This window comes from Vulpes vulpes, chromosome 13 (assembly GCF_048418805.1).
Source record: "Vulpes vulpes isolate BD-2025 chromosome 13, VulVul3, whole genome shotgun sequence".
NCBI classification, from domain to species: Eukaryota; Metazoa; Chordata; class Mammalia; order Carnivora; family Canidae; genus Vulpes; species Vulpes vulpes.
In genome coordinates this window covers 39877691-39901477 of record NC_132792.1, presented here as the reverse complement: position 1 = coordinate 39901477, position 23787 = coordinate 39877691, and the positions used below count along the sequence as shown (strand labels likewise).

The following is a 23787-nucleotide window of genomic DNA, read 5'->3' as shown; positions in this document are numbered from 1 at the left end:
GAGAGAGGTAGGAGGAGAGAATCATAAGCAGGCTCCACACCCAGCGTGGAGCTGGAGTGGGGCTCGATCTCAGCATTTTGAGATTGTGACCTGAGTCGAAATCAAGAGTCCGACACTTAACTTACTGTGCCACCCAGCTGCTCCGGTTTTTTTTCCTTTTAATAACCTCTTTATTGAGGTATAATCACATACTATTCATCCGTTAAAAGTGTACAATTCAGTGATTATTATTTTTTTTTAGTTTTTAGTATGTTCATAGATTTGTACAACCACCACCTCAGTCAGTTTTAGAACATTTTCACCCTCCCTCTTCTACTCTGCAACAAAACTTCTTACCCAGTAACAGTCCTCCTTCATTTTCCTTGAGTTCCCTCACCCCAGGAAACTACTAAGCTACTTTTGTCTCTGGATTTGCCTGCTCTGGGCATTTCATATAAAAGAAAATAATATGTGGTCCTTTTTTTTTTTTTTTTAATTTTAAAATTCATTTTAGAGAGCGATTGTGAGCAGGGGGAGGGGCAAAACCCAAGTGGACTCCACGCTGACTGTGGAGCCTGACTTGTGGCCCTGTCCCAGGACCCTGAGATCTTGAGCTGAGCCAAAACCAAGAACTGGACACCCAACCATCCGAGCCACTCACGCACTCCTATGTGGGCCTTCCCCCCTGCCGCCCTTTACTAAATGTTTTTTTCTTTTCTTTTTCTTTTTTTTTAAAGATTTTATTTATTTATTCTTGAGAGACACAGAGAGGCAAAGACACGGGCGGAAGGAGAAGCAGGCTCCCTGCAGGGAGTCCGACATGGGACTCGATCCCAGGACCCCGAGGTCACACCCTTGGCCAAAGGTGGTGCTAAACTGCTAGGCCACCGGGGCTGCCCTACTAAATGTTTTCAAGATTCATCCATAATGTAGCATCTGTCAGTGCTTCATTATTTTTTTGTGGCTGAATAATATTCCATTGAATGGATACATTATTTGTTGCTCATTTTGTGTGTCTATCAGTTGATGGACTTTAGGGTTATTTCCAATTCTTGGCTATTATGAATAATGCTGCTGTGAACATTCTGTGTTTTTTTGTTAACATATTAGAGAGTATTTGACAATTTCCTTATATTAGGGACTTTTATAGTGATTGCTTTATTTTGGTTTCATGTAAGTAATATTTGGAGGAAATCCTAATCTGATGAATAAAGTCAGAATATTGTGAGATCGTTATTTGTAGGTAACTAATATTCCACAACTAGTTTTTGTTATTCTTTAATTTCATTGTTTATTTTTAAAACGTCTGTTACCTTCTTAATTGTTGGTTCTCAGTACTTTAGCTATTACCAATCATTCAGCTATCTCAGGTGAAATCTTTCACTTTTCTGGCTGGAGCTGCGGCAGAATTTATCACCTCATATAATTGGTTAATATAATCTATACATTTTGGGAGAACTCTATACCATGCTAGGTAGGTTATTCTTTTTTCATATAAATACCTGCAGTTGTTGAAATGTTCATGTTCTACTCACTCTCCATAATGGTTCTTAGTCACAGTCTTATCTTAAGTTACGTAGCCAAATCTGTGATTGATATGTAACTGAAAAGGAGAATTTGGTTGTTTTTAAATCTAAACTTTTCAAACTGTAAGGTATGTTTTTTAAAGGGTCAATATTCAAATAAAAATTACTCAAATTCCTAGGTATGTTCAAGATCAGTAAATTTAGAAAAAGCTTCAGATTCTTTGAAAGAAAACATGGCTGCTTTTCTAAAGTAAGTGATTTTTTTCCCCCCCTTAACTTTCATTTTAGTCCTGTGAGAAAAATAACTTTAATTACTTTTTGTATTTGTCCTGCATGTCTTATATCCAGGTAGTCATTTGAGAGACAGTTCAGATTTGTATAATGACACAAAATTTAGGATTTATATTAGTTATTCTTTCTGTATATTGGGACATGATGTCACAATTTTAAATAAGGACCAAAAATTTTTTAAGATCTATTTCAAATATTATTATACAGTTTATGAAATGGGTAGCTTATTAAATGGTTTAATAAAGATTGGTTAATATGATTGTTTTCCCCAAACTAAATTATAAACTTTTTTTGTTTTACAATATTTTTACTGATCTAGGAATGTGTGTCTGGGGTTGGAAGATCTGCAGTATGTTTTCATGATTTCTTCACATGAGCTTTTCATTACATTGTTGAAAGATGAAGAACGAAAGCTACTTGTTGATCAGATGAGGAAGAGATCCCCTAGAGTAAATCTGTGCATTAAACCTGTAACTTCATTTTATGATATCCCAGGTTAGCTCTCTAGTCTGCTAGCGAAAATGTTGGCACATTTTGCCCCTCTGTTATATTTGCCCCTCAGTGTATTTGAGGTTGCCCTCGCACTTGTTTTAATTTATATCATTAATTAATTAGAAATTTACTAGTCTTCTGTAGTCCTATTTCTGTCTAAGCAGTTAAGTGCTGGAACTCTGCTGAGTCTATGGTTAATGGAGATTGAGGCCTAGTTACATACAAGATTCTAGCTGGGGAAATATACCAAGGTGATTCTCCTGCTGCTGCTGTGTTCTTAGAGGTAAAAATGAAAGCTGGGAGGGGAGTGGTAAAGGGTCCTGAGACTCAGAGAGAGTACAGGCTCTCCTGCATTTCAGCCATCAGCGCGGAGCTGTTGTAGTATCTGCTGGCTCAGTATACCAGTTTTGAGTAACGTTGCCATTTTTTTCCGTATTCATTTGATCATTTTCTTCCATTTTTGCTTTTATTTTATGAATACATAAAATAGAAAATATAGTGCTGTTCATTAATAAGAAACATAAGCTTTAGAGCTTAATGTAGGTGAGACAATTCAGTTGGTTTAACAAAACAAAATTGTAGCTGCTTGAACCTCACTAGGAAAATGACATTAGGACCTAAAATGCGGAGAATGGATTAATGAAGACTGTATCTGAAAGCTGAGTTGTAATTAGGGATTTTAATGATCTTTTTGTTTTTCTGGGAAGGCGGTGCCTCCACCTTCTTTTCTTCTTCCTTTGAAAAGCACATTTTTAGTATTTACCAAAACAAATAAAAAATATTTATATGTGCCTTTATTAACATATTATGTTTGAAAGTAGGAGACTTTTTAAATCTAAACTTTTCAAACTGTAGGGTATGTTTTAAAGGGCCAATGTTCAAATAAAAATTGAGACAGGAAACTGTCTGCACAACTTAAGTTTTTCTGTATATCCCATCTTGTTCTTTCCATGAACAGTTACTGATTTTTATCTGTTTATATTTTATTTATTTATTAAATACAGGCTTAATACAAATTGTTAGGTTTTCTGTATGAGGATAAAATTTACATTGTGTTGAATGAATGAGTTCTGAAAATGAGAGCTGTTTTTCACTTAGAGATATAATACTTAAACATACAATTTCTCTCAACAAATTATCATTCTCATATTTGTAGGATTGTTTCTTTAAATTATTATTGAAATAGAAATCTCTTCTTAGCTTCAGCAAGTGTCAACATTGGTCAGTTGGAGCATCAGCTGATATTATCAGTGGATCCCTGGAGGATTCGACAGATTTTAATTGAATTACATGGCATGACTTCAGAGCGCCAGTTCTGGACAGTGTCTAACAAGGTTAGAAATAACACTTTTTCAAGAGTGGATAAGAAGGGGGCACCTGGGTGCCTCAGTTCAGCATCTGCCTTCAGCTCAGGTCATGATCTTGGGGTCGAGCCCCATTTGGGCTCCATGGTTGGTGGGGAGTCTGTTTCTCCCTCTGCCCCTCTTGGAACTCATGTGCCTGCGCATGTGCTATCTCAAATAAATAAAATCTTAAAAAAAAAGAGATAAGAGTGTTATACTAAAAAAAAAAAAAAAAAAAAAAAAGTGTTATACTTGTTTTCTGATTGTAATTTACTTATTTTTAAAAAGATTTTGAGAGACAGAGAGTACCAGTGGGGGAATGGGCAGAGAGAGAGAGGGAAGAGCAGACTCCTTCTGAGCTTGGAAGAGCCCAATGCAGAGCCCATCTTAGGACCCTGAGATTATGACCTGAGCAGAATTCAGATGCGTAACCAACTGAGCCATCCACATGCTCCTCTGATGTAATTTAATAGAAGAGTTATTCTCTGACCTTTTTTAGAATAAAGACCCTGTTTGCTCAATAATGTTAGGGCTTTCACGTGACAAAATGCACTTTGAACATGACTGATGGAGATTATACAAAATGTCAAAAAGGATACTTGTAAGTCTGATCTTAGCCAAAAAGCTGAGAAGAAAAGTGATTAAGTCTGTAACTTTTAAAATAAATTTATATTCTATTTATTGTCATAGCATCTCCAAATACTTTAAATGTAGCTGTAAGTATATGTATAAGGAATATTTTCTATGTAGTCTGTAGCTGCTTTGCTATGTGCTTACAGAGTATTTGCCTGCAGATTGAAATTGATTCATAAAAACTTACTTCTAGGAAGTTTTTGGCTTTGTATGTTCATTTAAAAATGCCCAGCTAATGGACTTACCTATTTCTGAGTTTATTTATTTAAAAGCTTTTCTGCATGCAAAGTGCAAATGAAAATAACTTTTAGAACACTATTTCAGTGGAATGTAACTAAGGTACAAAGGAGATAGCACATAGATGTGGGAGAAATCAAAGTACTATGGCAGTACTTCTAACTTACTGTATACTTGTCTGCTAAAAGTGTAAGTAAAAAAGCAGCCAGAAAGTTATGTACATTTTATGGGGTTTGAACATGGAAGTGCAGTAAAATGAAAAACTTCCCTGAACATCAGTGTTGATGCTAGTAGTACTCATTTTTATAGATTAGGAAGTATAATAGTTGGAGAGTTCTGATCTTACTGCCTGAGTTTAAATCCCAGCTTCTATACTTACTAGCTATAGAATCAATCTTGGGCAAGTTACTTAACATTTGTGCACTTTGCTTTTCTTATCTGTAAAATGAGGATAATTGTACCTACTTCAGAGTATTGTGGTGAAGATCACATAAAAATATATCTATATACTCCTAGGGGTTTTTTTTTTTCTTCTTTTTCTATAGACTGTCCTTTAGGAAGTTCCAGTCCATTTAAATTAATATTGGCTTACAGTTCATTTTGATTAACATTTCATTATTGCTGTCATTTTTCTTTCTCTATAAAGGTGACCTTTGCATGACCATTTTAAATGTGATTGAAGATTATTGAAAGATTCTTCTCTAGATATGACTGTGTGTGTGTTTATGTGTGTATATTTATATATTTTTCTCTTTCCTAGTGGGAGGTACCTTCTGTTTATAGTGGGGTTATCCTGGGAATTAAAGACAATTTAACAAGAGATTTGGTTTACATTCTCATGGCCAAAGGTTTACACTGCAGTACTGTTAAGGTGAGTAAAAGTGTACATTAACTGCTGGTTAAGAATATGCTTTATATTCAGCCAGAGTCTGACCTTGGAAAAAAAAAGCATTATTAATTTTACCATAAAACCCAGGAATCAGAATTTCCTATATTTCCTTGATCTTAAAATATAGTTCTAGGCCTAAAATGTTTTTCTTTTTCTCCAAAAAGATATTTTAAAGGGGTTGTAGTTCATTCTTTTTCCTTCACCTTGATAACTGGAGTCTTGGATATATGGATACTGCTCCATTCCTTTTTAAAAATATAGAGACCATGAAAAATTATTGATTGTATCTTTAGGATTCTGTTAGTAAAATTGTGTTCCAAATCTCTTAAAATCACTTTTGTAATTTATTTTACATAAGGACTTTGTAGTGTATTTGGGAAGTTGAGATGTAAGTGAAATGTTAAATAAATGATTTAAGATGGTATAATTGTGCAAGTATTAGTACAGAAAATTTTATAGGCAGGTTAAAGATGACATTTCCAAACTTAGTTCAGGCAGAAATCCTGAGCTAAATAAACCTCAAGGCTTGAATAAGTTAGCGAGGTAAAAGGGATGGCATCATGGAAAAGCTCAAAGATAAGAAATAGGATGGTATACATGCGGATTGGCAGGAGTAAGCTGATGGTAGAGTGCCACTGGTGTGCGCGGTGAGGCTGTGATGAGGCTAGAGGAGGAAGTTAGGTGCAGCCGTTACAGAAATCACCTGAAATACTGTTAGAGGTAACATGCCCTGTTCTTTCTCCACGTTCTATTCTCTTTTCACAATTTTCCTTTTCCAGCTTACTTTGTTTTTTTTTTTAAGATTTTATTTGAGAGAGAGCTTGTGAAAGAGAGCACAAGTGGGAGGTGGGGAGAGGAAGCAGCAGACTCCCTGCTGAACAGGGAGCCCAACTCTGGAGCTTATTTTAGAAAGGTGGGACAAGAGCTATACTTTAGCTTTATAGTAAGTTTTGAAACCAAGTGCTGTCAAGGCCTCCAGTTTTATTGTACTTCAGAATCACTTTGGATATTCTAGGTCTTTTGCTTTGAATTTTATTATTTTTAATAAAGATTTATATAAACTCTGCTGAATGTGAGGCTTTTGATCTTTCCAATCCAAGATCACAGGCGTCAGATGCTGTATTGACTGGGCCAGCCAGGTGCACCCCTCTTCCTTCCCTCTTTTATTTATTTATTTATTCATTCATTCATTCATTCTTAAGATTTTTAAGTAATCTCTCCACCCATTGTGGGGCTCAAATGATCCAGAGATCAGAGTCACATGCTCTACCTACTGAGCTAGCCAGGTACCCTTCTCTTTGCTTTTTAATATAAATTTTAGAATCAGCTTTTCATTGTTTACTTAAAAAAAAAAAGCTTCCTGGGATTTTGATTCAGATTGTAATGAGTCTCTCTGTAAATCAATTTGGGGACAATTGATGGCCTTAGTATGTTTTTTAATCCATGACCTTAGTATATTTTCATTTATTTAGGTCTGCATTTATTAATATTTTTGTCTCATCAAGTTCTATAATTTTAAGCTTATAAATCTTGCATGTATTTTGTTAGATTTATCCCTAAATGTATGTATGTTTTAAAATAAAAAATAGTGTAATTCATTTTTTTTAAAAGATTTTATTTATTTATTCATGAGAGACACAGAGAGAGAGAGAGGCAGAGACCTAGGCAGAGGGAGAAGCAGGCTCCATGCAGGGAGACTGATTTGGGGCTCGATTCCAGGACTCTGGGATCACGACCTGAGCCAAAGGCAGACGCTAAACTGCTGAGCCACCCAGGCATCCTGTGTAATTCATTTATTCAGAAAGTCTGTATTTTTGCTACACTTTAGCTTCTCCTTAAACTCTCCCTCCAGAAATATTTCTGAGGTTAAATATTCAATTTCTGATAGAAATTTTTATGTAAAACTGTTTTTAAGAGGGTAGTGAGCAAAGAACCTTTAGTAGATAGTGCTATAAACCAGAGGTCCTTCAAAGCATGGTTGCCACACCAGCAGAATTGGCCACATTTGGGAACTTGTTAGAAATGCTAAATATTGGGTCCCACTCTTGACCTGCTGAGTCAGAAATTGGGGATGAGGACCAGCAGTTCTGTTTTAATAGGCCCTCCATTTTGATGCATGCTAAGGTTTGAGAACTATTTCTAGACTAACACTAGATTTTTTTTTCTAATGTGTGTGCTAGGTTTTCATTCAAAATGTAGTATTTTACACCTCAAGTGTAAAATAAAATAACCAGTTTGGACTGGTCACAGTTCACATGCTCAGTAGCCACATATAGCTAGTGGCTACCATATTGGACTATACAGCTCTGTATAATTGTGGAGCTGTTGAAAAATTTATAATAGGCGGCTTGTCATTGGCAGCTTTTCTTTTTCCATGCCTAAAATAACTAACGTTTATTGGGCACACAGATTATTCTGCAGTTTTCATACATATTTATTCTTTCATTTATTCTTCACACATACACACAAACTGTGTAGAAGGTGTTAGCTCAGTTTTGTAGGTGGGAAATCAGAGTCAAAGGTATTGTCCAAGGTCACACAGCTAGTAAGTGGCACAAGTATTAGAAAGGATAAAAGAAAACAGAGGGAAACATTAGGAGGTAAAATCTAGAATTGATTGCTTATTGATGTGCGATGAGAAGGCAAGAGGGAGGGAAAAAACAATGGAAAACAATACTTAGCTTTCTGCTTTGGATGCCATGTCTCCCTGCATGGAGCCTGCTTCTCCCTCTGCCTAGGTCTCTGCCTCTCTCTCTCTCTGTGTCTCTCATGAATAAATAAATAAAATCTTTTAAAAAAAATGAATTACACTATTTTTTATTTTAAAACATACATACATTTAGGGATAAATCTAACAAAATACATGCAAGATTTATAAGCTTAAAATTATAGAACTTGATGAGACAAAAATATAAATAAATGCAGACCTAAATAAATGAAAATATACTAAGGTCATGGATTAAAAAACATACTAAGGCCATCAATTGTCCCCAAATTGATTTACAGAGAGACTCATTACAATCTGAATCAAAATCCCAGGAAGCTTTTTTTTTTTTTAACAGTGGCATGGTGGGTATGAGGACCAGACCGAGGTCAAGTCATAATAGCCAAGGGAATGGAGAGAATGTCAAGAACAAGGGAGTGGGCAGCCCTGTGATTGCAGCCCTCAAGCATTGTAAGATAACTGAAAAGTGGTCAGTAGGTTGCACAATGAGAAGATCGTCATTTAGTAAGAATTATTTCTTCATTGTCTTGAGGATAGGAGTCAAGGAGGCATGGTGGAAGACAAAATGAATGAAGACTTCTCTTTGAAAAAATTAGTAGCAGATATGTAAGAAAAGGGTTGGATTGTAGTGTATTTATTTGATTTATTAGCCAATGATGTGAACTAGTAAGGGGTGTGTGCAAAGATTTTAGAATGTGAAACCTTGTTGAAGAATGTATAGCCTAGGTATAGTAGGGTACTTGTCACAGAATCTGTATGTATTCTGTTTATACATATATATGTTTAAAATCTGTATAATTTATGTGTATGTATGTATTATGTGTGTGTGTATAATATATATAAGTTATATATATAAAATATATGTATATGATGTGTATATAATATGTAAGTTCTATAAAAGCTTTTTTGGTTACAATTTATGTACAACTTGTTTAATAATATAGCATGTTTTTATACTGTTTATTGGATTTTAATTACAAAAGAATTAAGTATGTATTGGAATAAATCAGTGACACAGATGATAAAAGATAATCTGGCTTCATTCTCCAGGATAATCAGTGTAAACCATTTAAATGAATTTTTTGTTCTGTACTCATGTACATTTTTTGATTCTATAGGAAAGGTGAGCCAGTGATCTGTTATTTCTTTCTATAGGACTTTTCCCATGCCAAACAGCTGTTTGCTGCTTGTTTGGAATTGGTGACAGAGTTCTCACCGAAACTTCGTCAGGTCATGCTGAATGAGATGCTGCTTTTGGATATTCATACACATGAAGCTGGAACAGGGCAATCAGGAGAGAGGCCTCCTTCTGATCTTATTAGTAGGGTGCGGGGATATCTGGAAATGAGGCTTCCTGGTAAGACGTTCACAAAGTCAAATTTCAGAAATGTGCTACTTAAGTAATTGTAGGGAAGAGTCTTAACATGTTCTTGGCTTTTTGCCATCTTTAAAAAAAGTTACTGCTCTCCTAGAACAGAAATCAGGTGTAGACATCTCTTAAACATTGAGGATAATGTAGGGAAACTATTCCATTTCCTAAGATTACCGTAACAAAGTACCACAAGCTAGATGATTTAAAACAGAAGTTTATTCTCTCACATTTTTGGAGACTAGACACCTGATATCAAGGTGTCTGCAGGGCCACACTCTCTTTGAAGCTTTTTCTAGCTTCAGGTGGCTCCCAGCAGTCTTGGGCATTCCTTGGCCTAGCGCCTCACACTCTGTCTCTGCCTCCTTTGTTACGTGGCCTTCCCAGTGTGTCTTTGGGGGAGGGGTGTGTGTGTGTCCTCTTACGAACGCAACAGTCATTGGATTTAGGGTCTGTCCTAATTCTGTATGATGTCATCTTAACTAAGTATATCTGTGAACACCCTCTTTCCAAGTGAGGAAACTCAGGTCTCAGGTGGAAATGAATATTGAGGAAACACTGTTCAGTGAAGTATAAAACTATATGGCAATTTTAAGATACTCTTTTAACAAAGAATTAAAATGTTCTAGTAAGTATAGGTTGAATGTTTGATTCCTCATTACCGTCACAGAAATCAGATTGCCAGTGGGTCAAGAACTCGCCTGTCACTTTAGGAACAGACCTTGTGTGACCAGTTGTAACTATGTTGTTAGGAAAAGGAGCTTATTGTATAAACTATCTCTGTTGTGTGTAAATCTTGCTTAATTAAAGCAGTTTCTTAATTATACATCTTTTACTAATATTTAGAGCAATTAAAACATACTGTACACATTTAAAGCTATAAAATTGAAGTGTAAAGGAAGGTATTAGTAATGTGCCAAAACAAAAATGGCTTTTGGCTTTTGAGTCTTTTGGATAAACATTCTGATTTCTAGGAGATAATACAACTTTTTAGCACTATATGAGTTTTAATGCGTCAGTGCCCTTTAATGTCTTACGAATTGATCCATGGGGCACGTGGGTAGCTCAGTCGATTAAGTGTCTGCCTTCGGCTCTGGTCATGATCCTGGCGTTCTGGGATTGAGCCCCTCATCAGTTTCCCTGCTCCTGCTTGCCTCTCTCACACTCTTTCTCTGAAATAAATAAATAAATAAATAAAAATGTTAAAAAAAAATTGATCTCATACTGGTATTATCAACTGACACATGCTGTGTATGTGTGTGTGTTTTAAATAAGATGGAAGTTTGATTTTTTGTATGATTTCTCTGAAAGGAAAAGGAATTTTTAAAAATTCTAACATTGTTGAGTGTTAGCTGCACGCATCAGCTATTCTAAGAGCTTTAGGTGCATAACTCATTTAGTCCTGGTGGCAGGTCTGTGAAGTAGCTACTTTAATTATTCCTGTAGCTACTTTAATTATTCCTGTTCATAAGTCAGGAAACAGGTGCAGAGAGGTTAAGGAATTTGGCCAAAGTCATGCAGTAAGGGACATAATTGAACCCATCAGTCCAGGTTAAGCCTCTGTTCTTAATCTTTGAAAGGGATGGAAATGCCTTTAAATAAGCACAGGTCTATTTGTAGTACGTTTTTGACCTTTAAGTGGTTTGGAATTCATACCACTTTTTCTGTTTTTGGTCTAAGACTCCTAGGACTGAACATAATTTATGTAAGTTCTTGTTGGATGTTCAGGTGCTTGTCCCTTAGTTTGTGTTACAAATAGTGTTTAAAATGGAAAGGCAAGCATATCCTTTATTGTTAGGAGGAGCAAGCACAGACTCAGTTCCTGGTATTCAAGCCTCAGTTACAGACTAAGGTCCCTGGGTTCAGCAGATACCTGGCTCTGATGTTTGACAGCTCTGCACTCCACTGCCACTGTGAGAGTCGGGTCTCTCCATGGGTCGGGAGGGGGAGGGGTACAAAAAGGTGTCCTCTGCCTTTTCCTCCCTCTTTTTTTTTTTTTTTTTTTTTAAGGTTTATTCTTTTGTGAGAGCCTGTAGGTTGAGGGGGCAGTAGGGTGGGGAGAAGGAGAGCCCAGCACAGGCTCAGTCCCCTGATGCAGATGCATGACCTCAGCTGAAATCAGGAGTTGGAGGCCTGATAAACTATACCACCCAGGTGACCCTCCTCCCTCTTCTTTTAAGGAAAAAAAAATTGTTCCCTGGTGATATTGGGTCAATTTTGATCAAATTAGATGCATGCCCTCTGTAAAAGAGGGTGTTAATGTGGATTGGCCTGGCTCTATCAGGATTTGGGAGTGATGTTAATGGACAACAGATCCATCCTTCTGTTTATAAATAAGGGCTACAGATTAATTATTCTAAAACCAGTAATGTATTATGGGAGGAATTTTCCTCCTTTTATTAATTTTTTAAAAAAAGACATTTTAGAGAGCATGTGAGTGTGCATGCAAGTGGGGGGTGGCAGAGGGAGAGGGAGGGAGAGAATCTTAAGCAGACTCCCACCTGAGCCTGGAGCCCAACATGGAACTCGATCCCACAACCTTGGGATCATGACCTCAGCTGAAATCAAGAGTTGGACGCTACAACTGACCAAACCACCCAGGTGCCTGAAATTCCTCAACTTTTAATATCTTTGTATTTTAGGTAACGTTCTATTGAGATACTTGTCCTGTTATGTTCCTTAGATTTCAGAAAAATTGAATTCTAGGCCTGCTCTGGGTTCCTGTTGTAGCATAGGACTCTACATTTAGAGATAATGATTAATTGCATTGAGATGCCTACAAGGAAATTAAATCTTCAAATTACTGCTTTTCAGCCTGTATCAGAATTCTCCCTAGATTCTGATTTATTTTTAAGAACCTTTGTTAGTTCTTTTATTGAAGAGTGCTGGGTGAATAAAGGAAGCCTTGGAGCCGAATGCTGTGTGATCTTGAACTCAGTGATAGGCATGCGTTGGGGATACTGCTTTCACTTCTGGTTTTTTGTTTGTTTGTTTGTTTGTTTGTTTGTTTTTGACAGTGATACAAATAATGTATAATTTATTTTGCTGTGTTCCTTTGCCACTCTTTTTCATTTCAAATCCTTTTTGGGTAAGGTGAGAAATAAAGAGCCACAGGCTGTCTTGTTTAGAAAGATGAAAATATAGGTACTCAAGACATTTAATAGCTCTGTTTTCAGTTAACATGGTTATTTAGCATTCTTTTGATTTTTTTTTTCTTTTTGCTGAAGTACATTAAAACCTGAATGGTATATACTTTGAGCTATGAACATTTGTAACCTATTTTATATTAAGGTATATTTAATAATTATTTCAAAGGAAATTATGTGCAAAACAGTTCCTTTTCTTGTTCAAAACAATTCTGGGTTTTTTTTTTTTTTTTTGGAGGGGGTCTCGTTACTTTTTATTTAAAATTGTTTTTGGTATAGTCAGTATTTTTTGAAAGTGAATGACTTGTTTCTTAGGAGTATTTATTACATTTTAATCAGAAATATTTAAACTACGTTTACTCAGAGTTGTTACAATTCTGTGTTTTAGCTATTTCTGTGCTCTTAATGTGCTAAAAGTTTATACTGTATGTACCAATGTACTTTTTTGTGTGTTCTCTGCTCACTTGAATTACAAGTTTCTAGAGGACAGGTACTGTGAACTTCCTCAGGAGGGCGTTGGGCATGTAAAATATTCTTAGCAGATGATTTTGTTGATTAGTAGGACCATGCAGTCTTTTGCTGGAAGAAATGTAAAACTTTAGAATTTTTCTATTTTTTCATCTACAGATACTTTTTAATTTGTTTAACTGAAATCTTAGTACGTATTTGTTTTGTTCTCATTTTAATGTTATGATGGTAACTCCGACTGTTTTCCTCTTTTTTAGATATTCCTCTTCGTCAAGTTATTGCTGAGGAGTGTGTTGCTTTTATGTTAAACTGGAGGGAAAATGAATACCTTACACTGCAAGTTCCTGCATTTCTGCTTCAGAATAATCCATATGTAAAGGTAACTTGTGTTTAATCTAAACAAAAGGATTATTAGGATGAGATTATTGTACCTGTTTCTTTAGATTTTCTTTTTTTTTTAAGATTTTATTTATTTGAGAGAGAGCAAGCAAAAGCAGGTCAAAGAGGTGGAGGGAGAGAGAAAAGGGGGAAGCAGACTCCCTGTTGAGCTGGGAGCCTCCTGCGGGGCTTGATCCCAGGACCCTGGGATGATCATGACCTGAGCTGAAGGCCGACGCTTAACTGACTGAGCCACCCAGGCACAAGACTCTTGTCACTTTTTTACTTTGTTTTTTCCTCCTAATTTCATGTATGTCCTTTTAAAAACTGAGCTCATTTCAACCCTCTGAAGGTTTACTTATTTCTTTTGTAAAGTTTTTCTTCCTTTTGTTCCTAAAATTTATTGTCATAATTTGAATCATCCTTCTCTTTGAAATTTTAGACATTGGATTATATCTGCTTTTTTAGTGAACTTTCTGTAACGTCATTACCTCATATCTAGAGTATTTGTCTGATTATGCCCCGTAGTCTTGGTCTTTAATAAGGTCTCAGAGAGAACCGTTTTGTTCCAAGATATTTCCTTTTATGATCCTAGCTTGTTGCTCAGGACAGTAGCTTTTTCTTTGCTTCTCTCAGCAATGAGTTCTGGGGAGCTGTGCTTCGGTGGACCTGGGTGTGTGTTTGATGGCTTGCTGTATACAAGGGCACAGGATATTGTGCTGCAAGTTGCCTGACTTTGGGCTGAGTTCTCCCACTGCTTCCTGCAGTCTCCTTGATCTGGTCCAGAAGAAGGAGGGATATCTGGTGACCTTGCTGAAGAGTCATTGAAGCATTTCATCATCTCATCTGCTTAGGGTTTGTGTGGCACCTTCCCTAGTTGGCGCCTTGCTCCCTTGTCAGAGAAAGAAGTCTAGAGTAAGGGACTTTGTTTTGAAAATACTATAATTTGGAGCAGTTTCCAAACTTGGAATTTGGCGTGGGACATGGATAGACATGGGAAGGGAAAAGTCTGGAAGGATATTAGCAGTCATTATCTCTGGATAGTGGAATATTAGGTGATTTTTATCAGTTTTATTTTTCCTGTTTTTTTTTTTTAATTTGAATATTCTGTTAATCATAAAAAGGAAAGGGAATAATCTTAATTAAGCATGTAACTAAAATGTGATCTTTTGAAATAGTATGAAACTATACAGTCTCCCTCTTGGATGAGGATAGGAGGCAGTGTGGTATATTGGAAAGTGCACAGGACTGATGGACGCGTGGGTTGTTAGAGACTAGCTAATAGGAGGAGGAGGAGGGCTTGGTGGTAATAGTAGTAGCATAGGACAAAGACCTATGTCTTTTGAGTGTGGCCTACAAGGCCTTAAGGTATAGGTGCTTCTTCCTCAGTCTGCTGGTTCCTGCTCCTTGGTCACACCGGTTCTGTGCTGGCAGTACCAGAGTACTCTGAGTACTTCCAGGGCTCTGTACACCGGATGCTTTCTCTGCCTCTGCATGTAAGCATGTGCCATTTGGTCGCTTAGCCAGGGTGCCCCGTCCACTTCTGCCTGTTGGTGTGGCTTCTTCGAAGCTTTGCCTTATTCCTTTCTCTGCAAATGAGTAAATCACTTTCTCCTCTTATTACCTTTGAACTGTGCCACTGGCCCTGCTACTTTTGCACCATGGACATACATTTTTGTTGCACTGGACCTGTATAATCTAGATACTTACTTTCTATATTCTCAGTGCTTTGTTTGGTTCCCACACATAGATGTTTATGGAATTCAACTGATTTGGGCCCAAGGCTTTTTTTTTTTTTCTTTAAGTTTACTTATTTAAGTAATCTTGGTACCCAGTGTTGGGCTTGAACTCACCACGCCAAGATCAAGAGTCACGTGTTCTGACTGAGCCAGCCAGGTGCCCCTGGGGCCTAAGACTTCTCAAAATTCTTACTTTCAAGTAAATTAACGTAAGTGACCTTCAACTAAGCATGTGATTGTTGACAACGGCAAATGAATTGAGATAAGGAGCTACAGTAGCCCTGCACTGCAGTCAGTAGCTGCATATACGGTGGCCCTGGCTAAGCGAACTTGTGTTCAGTAGACGAATAGGGTGAAATGTTCTTCAGACTGTGGACTCCTTGATGTCCATTCACAGAGCACACCTAGGGTTTTGTTGTTGTTGTTGTTAGAGAAAGAGTGCCAGTGGTGCGGGGGGTGGGGAGAGCCAGAGAGGGAGGGAGAAAGTGGATCCTAAGCAGGCTCCACAACGCAGGGCTCAATCTCATGACCCTGATATGACCTGAGGAGGAATCAAGAGTCGGAAGCTTAACCCCCTGAGCCACCCAGGCGCCCACACCTAGGGTTTTTACATCATTTCTACTGCCTTAGGAGGCACCGGCGTTCTGAATTACCTTAGGTGTGATCATGCAGTTGTGGCTATGAAGGTGAGTGTTACCGTCCCCGGAGATACATCCCAAGGGTCTTAGGGACGAGGTGTGGTGTCTGCAGCTTAGCAGCCGGCAAACAGTACTCGTAGGCTCCGAAGTGTGTGCAGAGCAGCAACGGTGAGTCCGGTCTGCAGGTGTCAGGGGACTATTCAGATTTTCCGTGTGACATTTTTTATTATAAAAAGATTGGGAAAAGTATCAGTTTTCATCTTGTCATAGTATGACCACCTCCTTAAAAGCTGCCGTCAGCAGTGGGGACCCCATCCTATTTTCTAGGTTCAGTTGGGCATCTGGTTTTCCTGATGGACTTGAAATGATCTTTGCCACTTCACTCTCTACAAGAGCAATGAATGATGTGTAAGATTTAATAAGGACGAAGGATAGAGGGGCCCTCTTTTTGGGAAATTACAGAGGGAATGTAGGAAGTGTTCAACTTGACTTGTGTCTGTTTTTTTCCCCCCTCTACCTTTTGAGCCTATATTTTCTCTGACTTTTGCTTTCAGCCATTGCACTCTTTATGGATTCTTCCTGCATTTTTGGTCTCTAAGGCTGCCTCTATCAGATCGTTCAGCTTCAGTAGTCTGTCCTTCCTTTTTGCTGCTTCCTCACAGCTGCAGTAGCCCCAGTGGCTTTTTCTTAGAGAAAGGTTGTTCTAGATCTTACCCCCTGCGGGGATCTTGATGTGGGACTCCATCCCAGGACCCCGGGGTCACACCCTGGGCTGAAGGCAGATGTTCAGCCACTGAGCCACCCGGGGATCCCCTAAAGCACTATTTTAATTGCACCTCTGGGCTTTTACCACAGTTAACATTGTATATATTGTTCCATCACACACATAGACACACACACACACACACACACAGCCCCTACCTCTTTAAGTAGGATCATACTATTTACCAGCTTGGTACCCCTCCACACACACACTCTTAATAAATCATGTACCTCTCTGCTTTGTCTCAGTTTTGTAATTAGACTCTACTTGTTTTTGTCCTCATTAATTGTGTAGAAAAAATGAGCCTTATAATGCAGCAGAACCAGAGCATTCTCTTCCCCATTCAGATTTCTGATCCGTCAGTAGACAGTGAGCTCTAACATTCCTCAGAGGTTGGATAGAAGGCACAATGTAAAATAACTGGGGTATATTTGGGTAGTTATCCTTCTTTAAGTGTGCCTTAATAATAGAACTTAGATGTATGATGTCACAAATTATTTTTTTGTATATTTTCTGTTTTTCGTGTTATAGCTTGGACAGCTTTTAGCAGCTACATGCAAAGAACTTCCTGGCCCTAAAGAAAGTAGACGGACTGCTAAAGACCTTTGGGAAGTTGTTGTTCAGATCTGTAGTGTGTCCAGTCAACACAAACGAGGAAATGATGGCAGAGTTAGTTTAATAAAGCAGAGGGAATCTACATTAGGTATAATGTATCGGTATGTTTCTGTCAGTTTATTTTTTGAGTTTATTATTCTATTTGTACTGTTTGAAGAGCATCTGCCTTTATCCTTGTATATCATAAAGATGGACAGTGTTAGTTCTCTGGTGCTGATCTCTGGACTGACATGGCCACCTTTGGAAATGTCTTTTGTTTATAAATGTTATTTTTAAGAGATTGTTAGTCATTTAGTATCTTCTGGAAATCAGAATCAGTGATGCCTGTGACTGCATAGTGTTGAAGAAGTCACATGTGATTAAAACAGAAATTGTTTTATTAGGTTTGTTTAACAATAGAACATTATGCTCTTTCATACATGCAGAATTGGAGAGTTAGGAATAAACTTACATCTATAATTTACTTTCTAATTTATGATAGTAAATGTGTATACAAAATTTGTGTTTTTTGTAGGAGCGAACTACTTTCCTTTATCAAAAAATTACGGGTAAGTCTTACTAAAAGTTGATCTAATTATTACTACTGATTTTCATGAAATAGGACTGAAAAATATTGAGTGTTTAAATGCTGGTTATTTAAGTGCTCTGTATAGTGTGCTTATTATCTTCAGTGATCATTCCTGAAGTTGAGATGGTCTGAATGGAGAGGTTTATTGTGCATTTACCTTTACATGTTTTAGTGAATAGAACAGGTATTTTTTAAATTTTAAAGCAATCTCCCCCCCCCCCTTTGTAAGATTTTATGTTTTTATTCATGAGAGAGACAGAGAGAGGCAGAGACACAGGCAGAGGAGAAGCAGGCTCCCTGCAGGGAGCCCGATGTGGGACTCGATCCCAGGACTCCAGGATCACGCGCTGAGCTGAAGGCAGGCGCTAAACTGCTGAGCCACCCAGGCGTCCCTAAAGCAGTCTTCCTAATAGGGCTGGATGTGTGAAGCCTAGCTTTAATTTTTGCTAGGATTAATGTTACATGTATTTACTGAACATAACCTAGATTCCATCCTTTAAATGTTGAGTAAGGAAAAAAAACGTTTTTTAGAGATAGCTGGAAATACTAATTGGAAAAGAGATTTACTCAATTCAAAAAGTCATCTGAAGAGACTTGAGCACCATAAACCAGTCACCTAAATATGGTAATTTGTCTCTTAAGATTTATTTATTTTAGAGAGAAACTGTGTGTGTGCGTGACACACACACACACACACACACACACACACACACACGTGATTGGGGGAGGGGCAGAGAATCTCAAGCTCCCTCCATGCTGAGAGCAGAGCCCAACTCGGGGCTTGATCTCACACCCCTGAGATCATGACCTGAGCCAGAACCAAGAGTCAGACATTCAACCAACCAAGCCCCCAAGCTCCCCTAAGTAGGGTAATTTTTGTGTAAATTATATACTATGGTTTCTTTCATGAGATTAAAAATAAACTTGACCTGTAGTGTGTATGCTTTAAACTAAAGAATATGGTACATTTCTAAAGTCAAAGAATCTTTAGAGAGAAAATACTTGGTATCCCTGAGGTTGATAGGAATATTAAATACTTATAATATTTAAGGATTCTGTATTTTCTTTATTGTAGGAACCATTGGTTTTGACTATTATTTTGTCACTATTTGTGAAACTTCACAATGTTCGGGTCAGTATTTTATAATTTTATTAAAAAAATCTTTGAAAGAAATTTCCTGTTAAAATCACACTTTAATTTTTTTTTTTTTTTTTTTTTTTTTTTTAAAGGAGGACATTGTGAATGATATTACAGCTGAGCACATTTCTATTTGGCCATCCTCCATCCCCAAGTAAGATGTATTATAACTTATTATTTATGTATTTAGAAACCATCCTGATACAGATAACCTCGAATAATTTGACTAAAAGGCTAAAGTCTATAAGGATTCTACAGCCAAGTTAGTTTGTCTTTTGCAGCCATTATTTTCCTAAAAATGAATATGGTGTGACTCTAAGAGCTAAGGTATACCAGCCTTTGGTCGAAAAAGATCCCTAAGTGATCCTGATATTTTGTAAATGGGTAGAATTAGAAAATCAAGGTCAAAAAAATTTCCTGTTAGGTTTCCAGCATTTTACATCTTTTACAAGTATCTTTTTGAAAATGATTTTTTAATAATTCTTTGTGGGTCCGTTCTAATGCTGTGATTGTCAGAGGCTCCCAAACCCTTTTTAGTTACTAAGTTCTTGGATACGTTAAGAAATGTTCTCTCTTTCATCTCCTGAGAATTGTAAGAAGATGATGGAATTTTGGAGAGGGAGAAGAAAATGTTCTTTTTCTAGAAGAAACTATTTACACATTTCTCTTCCTACACATAGCAGCTTCTCATTCAGAAGTCCCATTTCTTTCCTCACAGAAGTTACTTTTTCTTCTCTCCAGGCTGCCCTTTTTTTTCCCCCCACTTTGTGCCTAAAAGGCAGGACTAGGCCTTATTTTATTGTTCTTTGTGGCATACTTGAAGAAGAAAAGATTTTAGTAGGTAGATAAGCAGTCTGTAGATTGAGAGTACTTTGCTTTCATCCCAAGCTTGGAGATTGGAAGTTGTTGTGCATCTCATGTAGAGGCTTGGAGGATCAAAGGTGGGTGAGTGACCCTCTGCTGTGCTCACTGAGGCTTGTTTCCCAAAGGATCACTATGCATCAAGAAGCAAATGTGCCTATTACATAACATTGTAACTGTAGATTGTTTTCAAGATTTTTAAGTAATTTCTATACCCATCATGGGGCTTGAATTTACAACCCCAAGAGCAAGTCACATGCTTTACTGACTGAGCCAGCCACAGGCATCTCTTAAGTGTAGATTTTTATGTAAAAAAAATTTTTTTTTAATTTTCTTACACATACACAGGAACCAGGTGGGGGAGGGAGGGACTGTAGGAGGGGGAGAGAGATTTTTTTTTTTAAGATTTTATTTATTTATTTATTTATTAAAAATTTATTTATTTATTCATGAGAGACACAGAGGGAGGCAGAGAGACAGGCAGAGGGAGAAGCAGGCTCCATGCAGGAGCCCGTTGTGGGACTAGATCGCAGAACTCTGGGATCATGTTCTGAGTTGAAGGCAGATGCTCAACCGCTGAGCCACCCAGGTGTCCCAAGATTTTATTTATTTATTCATGAGAGAAACACTGAAGGCAGAGACATAGGCAGAGGGACTCGATCACAGGACCCTGGGATCACCCCGAGCTGAAGGCACTCAGCCATTGAGATCCCAGGTGTCCTGGGAGAGAGAATCTTAAGCAGGCACCTGACATGGGGCTCGATCTCAGAACTCTGAGGTCATGACCCCAGCCAAAATCAAGAGTTGGGCCCTTAACTGACTGAGCCACCCAGAGGTACCTTGTGTAAAATTTAGTATACTAGATAGCAGTCCAAAAATCAGATAGAGATCCTTCTGCTTTTTTAACTGGTGATTGGTAGGAACTCTGTGAAGTTGCTTCCTTATCCTAAATTAAGATTGTAACCTCAGGGATACCTGGGTGGCTTAGCAGATGGGCACCTGCCTTCGGCTCAGGCTGTGATCACGGAATCTGGGATCGAGTTCCGCATCGGGCTCCCGGCAGGGAGCCTGCTTCTCCCTCTGCCTGTGTGTCTGCCTCTCTCTATATCTCTCATGAATAAATAAATCTTTAAAATAAAAAAGTCTCTTAAAAAAATGTAACCTAATGATTGATTTTCAGTGTATGTTTATAAATGAGGCAAAAAAATAGTTTACCATAGAGGCTTTGAGCTAGATTGATAGGGTTTGAGTCTCAAAGACTCTTCTTCACTTACCTGGTATATAACTTTGGATAAGTTGCTTTCTTAGTCCATTTTCTCATTTATTAAGTGGATGTAGGAATAGTACCTACCTCAGATTTGTGAGGATTAAATAAATTAATACATTTTCTAAACTAGGTGTTTAGAATAAGAACTGGCACATAATAGGCTTAATAACTATTATCTTCATGATACTTTTATGTAAATTGACCTAGAGAAAATAAAATGTGACCAAATGACCAGAAAAAAAAACTTCTCCTGAGCAGGAGTCTTTATTGACTCCCAAGAATAGTGTGAGAATGGCATGAATTAAGTATGGCTATTTTAAGATCAGTTATTTGATATGTAGGTAGAATTCTTGGTAACATTTTATAAATTTCTCTTTTTTTAATAAATTAAAAATTTTATTTATTAATCGTGAGAGATGCAGGAGACAGGTGGAGACAGGCAGAGGGAGAAGCAGGCTCCATGCAGGTAGCCTGATGTGGGACTCCATCCTGAGACCCCGGGGTCACGACCTGGGCCAAAGGCAGAGGCTCAACTGCTGAGCCACCCAGGTGGCCCCCCAAATTCCCCATTCCTATTAATGGTCGAGGACTTCCTCTGCCTCTGCCCCAGACTAGAGCCACTGTGCCGAGATGTCTACCTCCCTGCTCCTCTTCACTCCTATATTCACATACTCAGCAGGTTCTACGAAGTTGTTTTTTTTTCCCAAAGTTTTTTTTTTAATTTAAATTTAATTTTTTAAAAGATTTTGTATATTCATTCATGAGAGACACAGAGAGAGAGGCAGAGACCCAGGCAGAGGGAGAAGCAGGCTCCATGCAGGGAGCCCGACGCGGGATGCGATCCTGGGACCCCGGGGTCACACCCTGGGTCCAAGGCAAACGCTCAACCGCTGAGCCCTCCGGGCGACCCAACATTTTATAGATTTCTATAAAATATCACAAAGGAGTTTCAGTCATTTAGCTGTAAATGTAATATAATCTAGCAGACAGTACCGCAGCTTTCCTGCTGTCCCGGGGAGGCTGGCAGATTATGGCCGGATCTGACCCCTCCCGGCAGGAAGCACTTTATCCAGCTTCACCTTGTAATGCTAGAGCTAGGACCTGAGCCTCCCGGGGGTCTGACCCGGAGCCGGTGTTCTCTCCGGCTGTGCCCGACTGCCTCCGGGGGGCAGCAGGGGGGCAGCAGGGCTGGGGCTGGCAGGTAGGCTCACAGAGGGCTGCAGAGGGCTCTCTGCATCAGAGGGCTGCAGGTTTAACCCGGCCCAGAGCAGCTGGCCTGGGCCCTCCTACACTTAGCTGTGTTGGTTTTAATGGGTCTACTCTCAGGAATATGTAGCATTGTATTTTGGTCACCTAAATTTTGGCTAAATCTTTTTGTTTTTAATAAATATGTATGGAATTTGAAGTTGAAAGAGAGAGATTAATGTTCATTGTGGGTTTTTTGTTTTTTGTTTTTCCTTTGAAGCCTCCAGTCAGTGGACTTTGAAGCTGTGGCAATCACAGTGAAGGAGCTGGTTCGATATGCCCTCAGTATAAATCCAAACAACCATTCCTGGTTAATTATTCAGGCAGACATTTATTTTGGTAAGTGAGATGTATGGTTGCTTTGTGGTTTGTTCTTTTTTGTAGCATTTTTAGAAGCAAAAAATAAATTTATTACACATTTTTCCTCAATATTTTATTTTGTTTTAAAGAATTTATTTATTTATTCATGAGGGACATAGAGAGAGAGGCAGAGACACAGGCAGAGGGAGAAGCAGGCTCCAGTCAGGGAGCCCGATACGGGACTCGATCCTGGGACTCCAGGATCACGCCCTGGGCTGGAGGCAGGTGCTCGACCACTGAGCCACCCAGGTGTCCCTCCCCACTACTTTAAGTCTTTTTTTGACCTCTAATTCTTCTTCTAGATATACTCATTATATATTCATTTTTCCATGTTGAGCCTTTGGTTCAGATGCTTTAAATTTTTATGTTAACTCTTTTTTTCTTTTGAAAAAGTGAATGTTCATCTACTAAGTCGGTTAAAACATTCCTAGGGAAAGAAGTTAAAGTTTAGTTTGTAAAATCGCTACTTTAAAAAATAAATTATTACTGGGATCCCTGGGTGGCGCAGCGGTTTGGCGCCTGCCTTTGGCCCAGGGCGCGATCCTGGAGACCCGGGATCGAATCCCACGTCGGGCTCCCGGTGCATGGAGCCTGCTTCTCCCTCTGCCTGTGTCTCTGCCTCTCTCTCTCTTTCTCTGTGACTATCATAAATTAAAAAAAAAAAAAAATTAAAAAAAAAATTAAAAAAAAAATAAATTATTACAACCTGAGCTGAAACCAGGAGTCGGATGCTTAGTTGACTGAGCCATCCAGGGGCGACCCTGTAAAATTGCTATTTTAAAATGTTCTAGTCTAAATATGCTATTTTAAAATCTGTTTAGACACTTTTTTTTTTGTAAAGATTTTATTTATTCATGAGCGACACAGAGAGAGAGGCGCAGAGACACAGGCAGAGGGAGAAGCAGGCTCCTTGCAGGGAGCCAGATGTGGGACTCAATCCCAGGACATTGGCATCAGGCCCTGGGCTAAAGGCAGATGCGTAACTGTCAGGAGGAGTCTGCTTCCCCCTCTGCCTGTGTCTCTGCAGAGGGAGAAGCAGGCTCCATGCAGGGAGCCTGACGTGGGACTTGATCCCAGGACCGCAGGATCATGCCCTGAGCTGAAGGCTGATACCCAA

General features: G+C 38.4%; 1 protein-coding gene across 2 annotated transcripts in view; it reads left to right on the top strand.

Annotated features, from left to right (window-relative positions):
- The window catches only part of INTS8 (integrator complex subunit 8), a 60068-nt gene that overhangs the window by 19808 nt on the left and 16473 nt on the right, over positions 1-23787 (top strand). For both annotated transcript variants that reach the window (XM_026013783.2, XM_072734297.1), the window contains exons 11-21: positions 1685-1755; positions 2116-2291; positions 3489-3622; positions 5262-5372; positions 9271-9472; positions 13356-13477; positions 17148-17332; positions 17746-17779; positions 18875-18931; positions 19030-19091; positions 22531-22649. In XM_026013783.2, the coding sequence (XP_025869568.1) occupies positions 1685-1755; positions 2116-2291; positions 3489-3622; positions 5262-5372; positions 9271-9472; positions 13356-13477; positions 17148-17332; positions 17746-17779; positions 18875-18931; positions 19030-19091; positions 22531-22649 (1273 nt within the window). The remainder of the gene's footprint in view (positions 1-1684; positions 1756-2115; positions 2292-3488; positions 3623-5261; positions 5373-9270; positions 9473-13355; positions 13478-17147; positions 17333-17745; positions 17780-18874; positions 18932-19029; positions 19092-22530; positions 22650-23787) is intronic.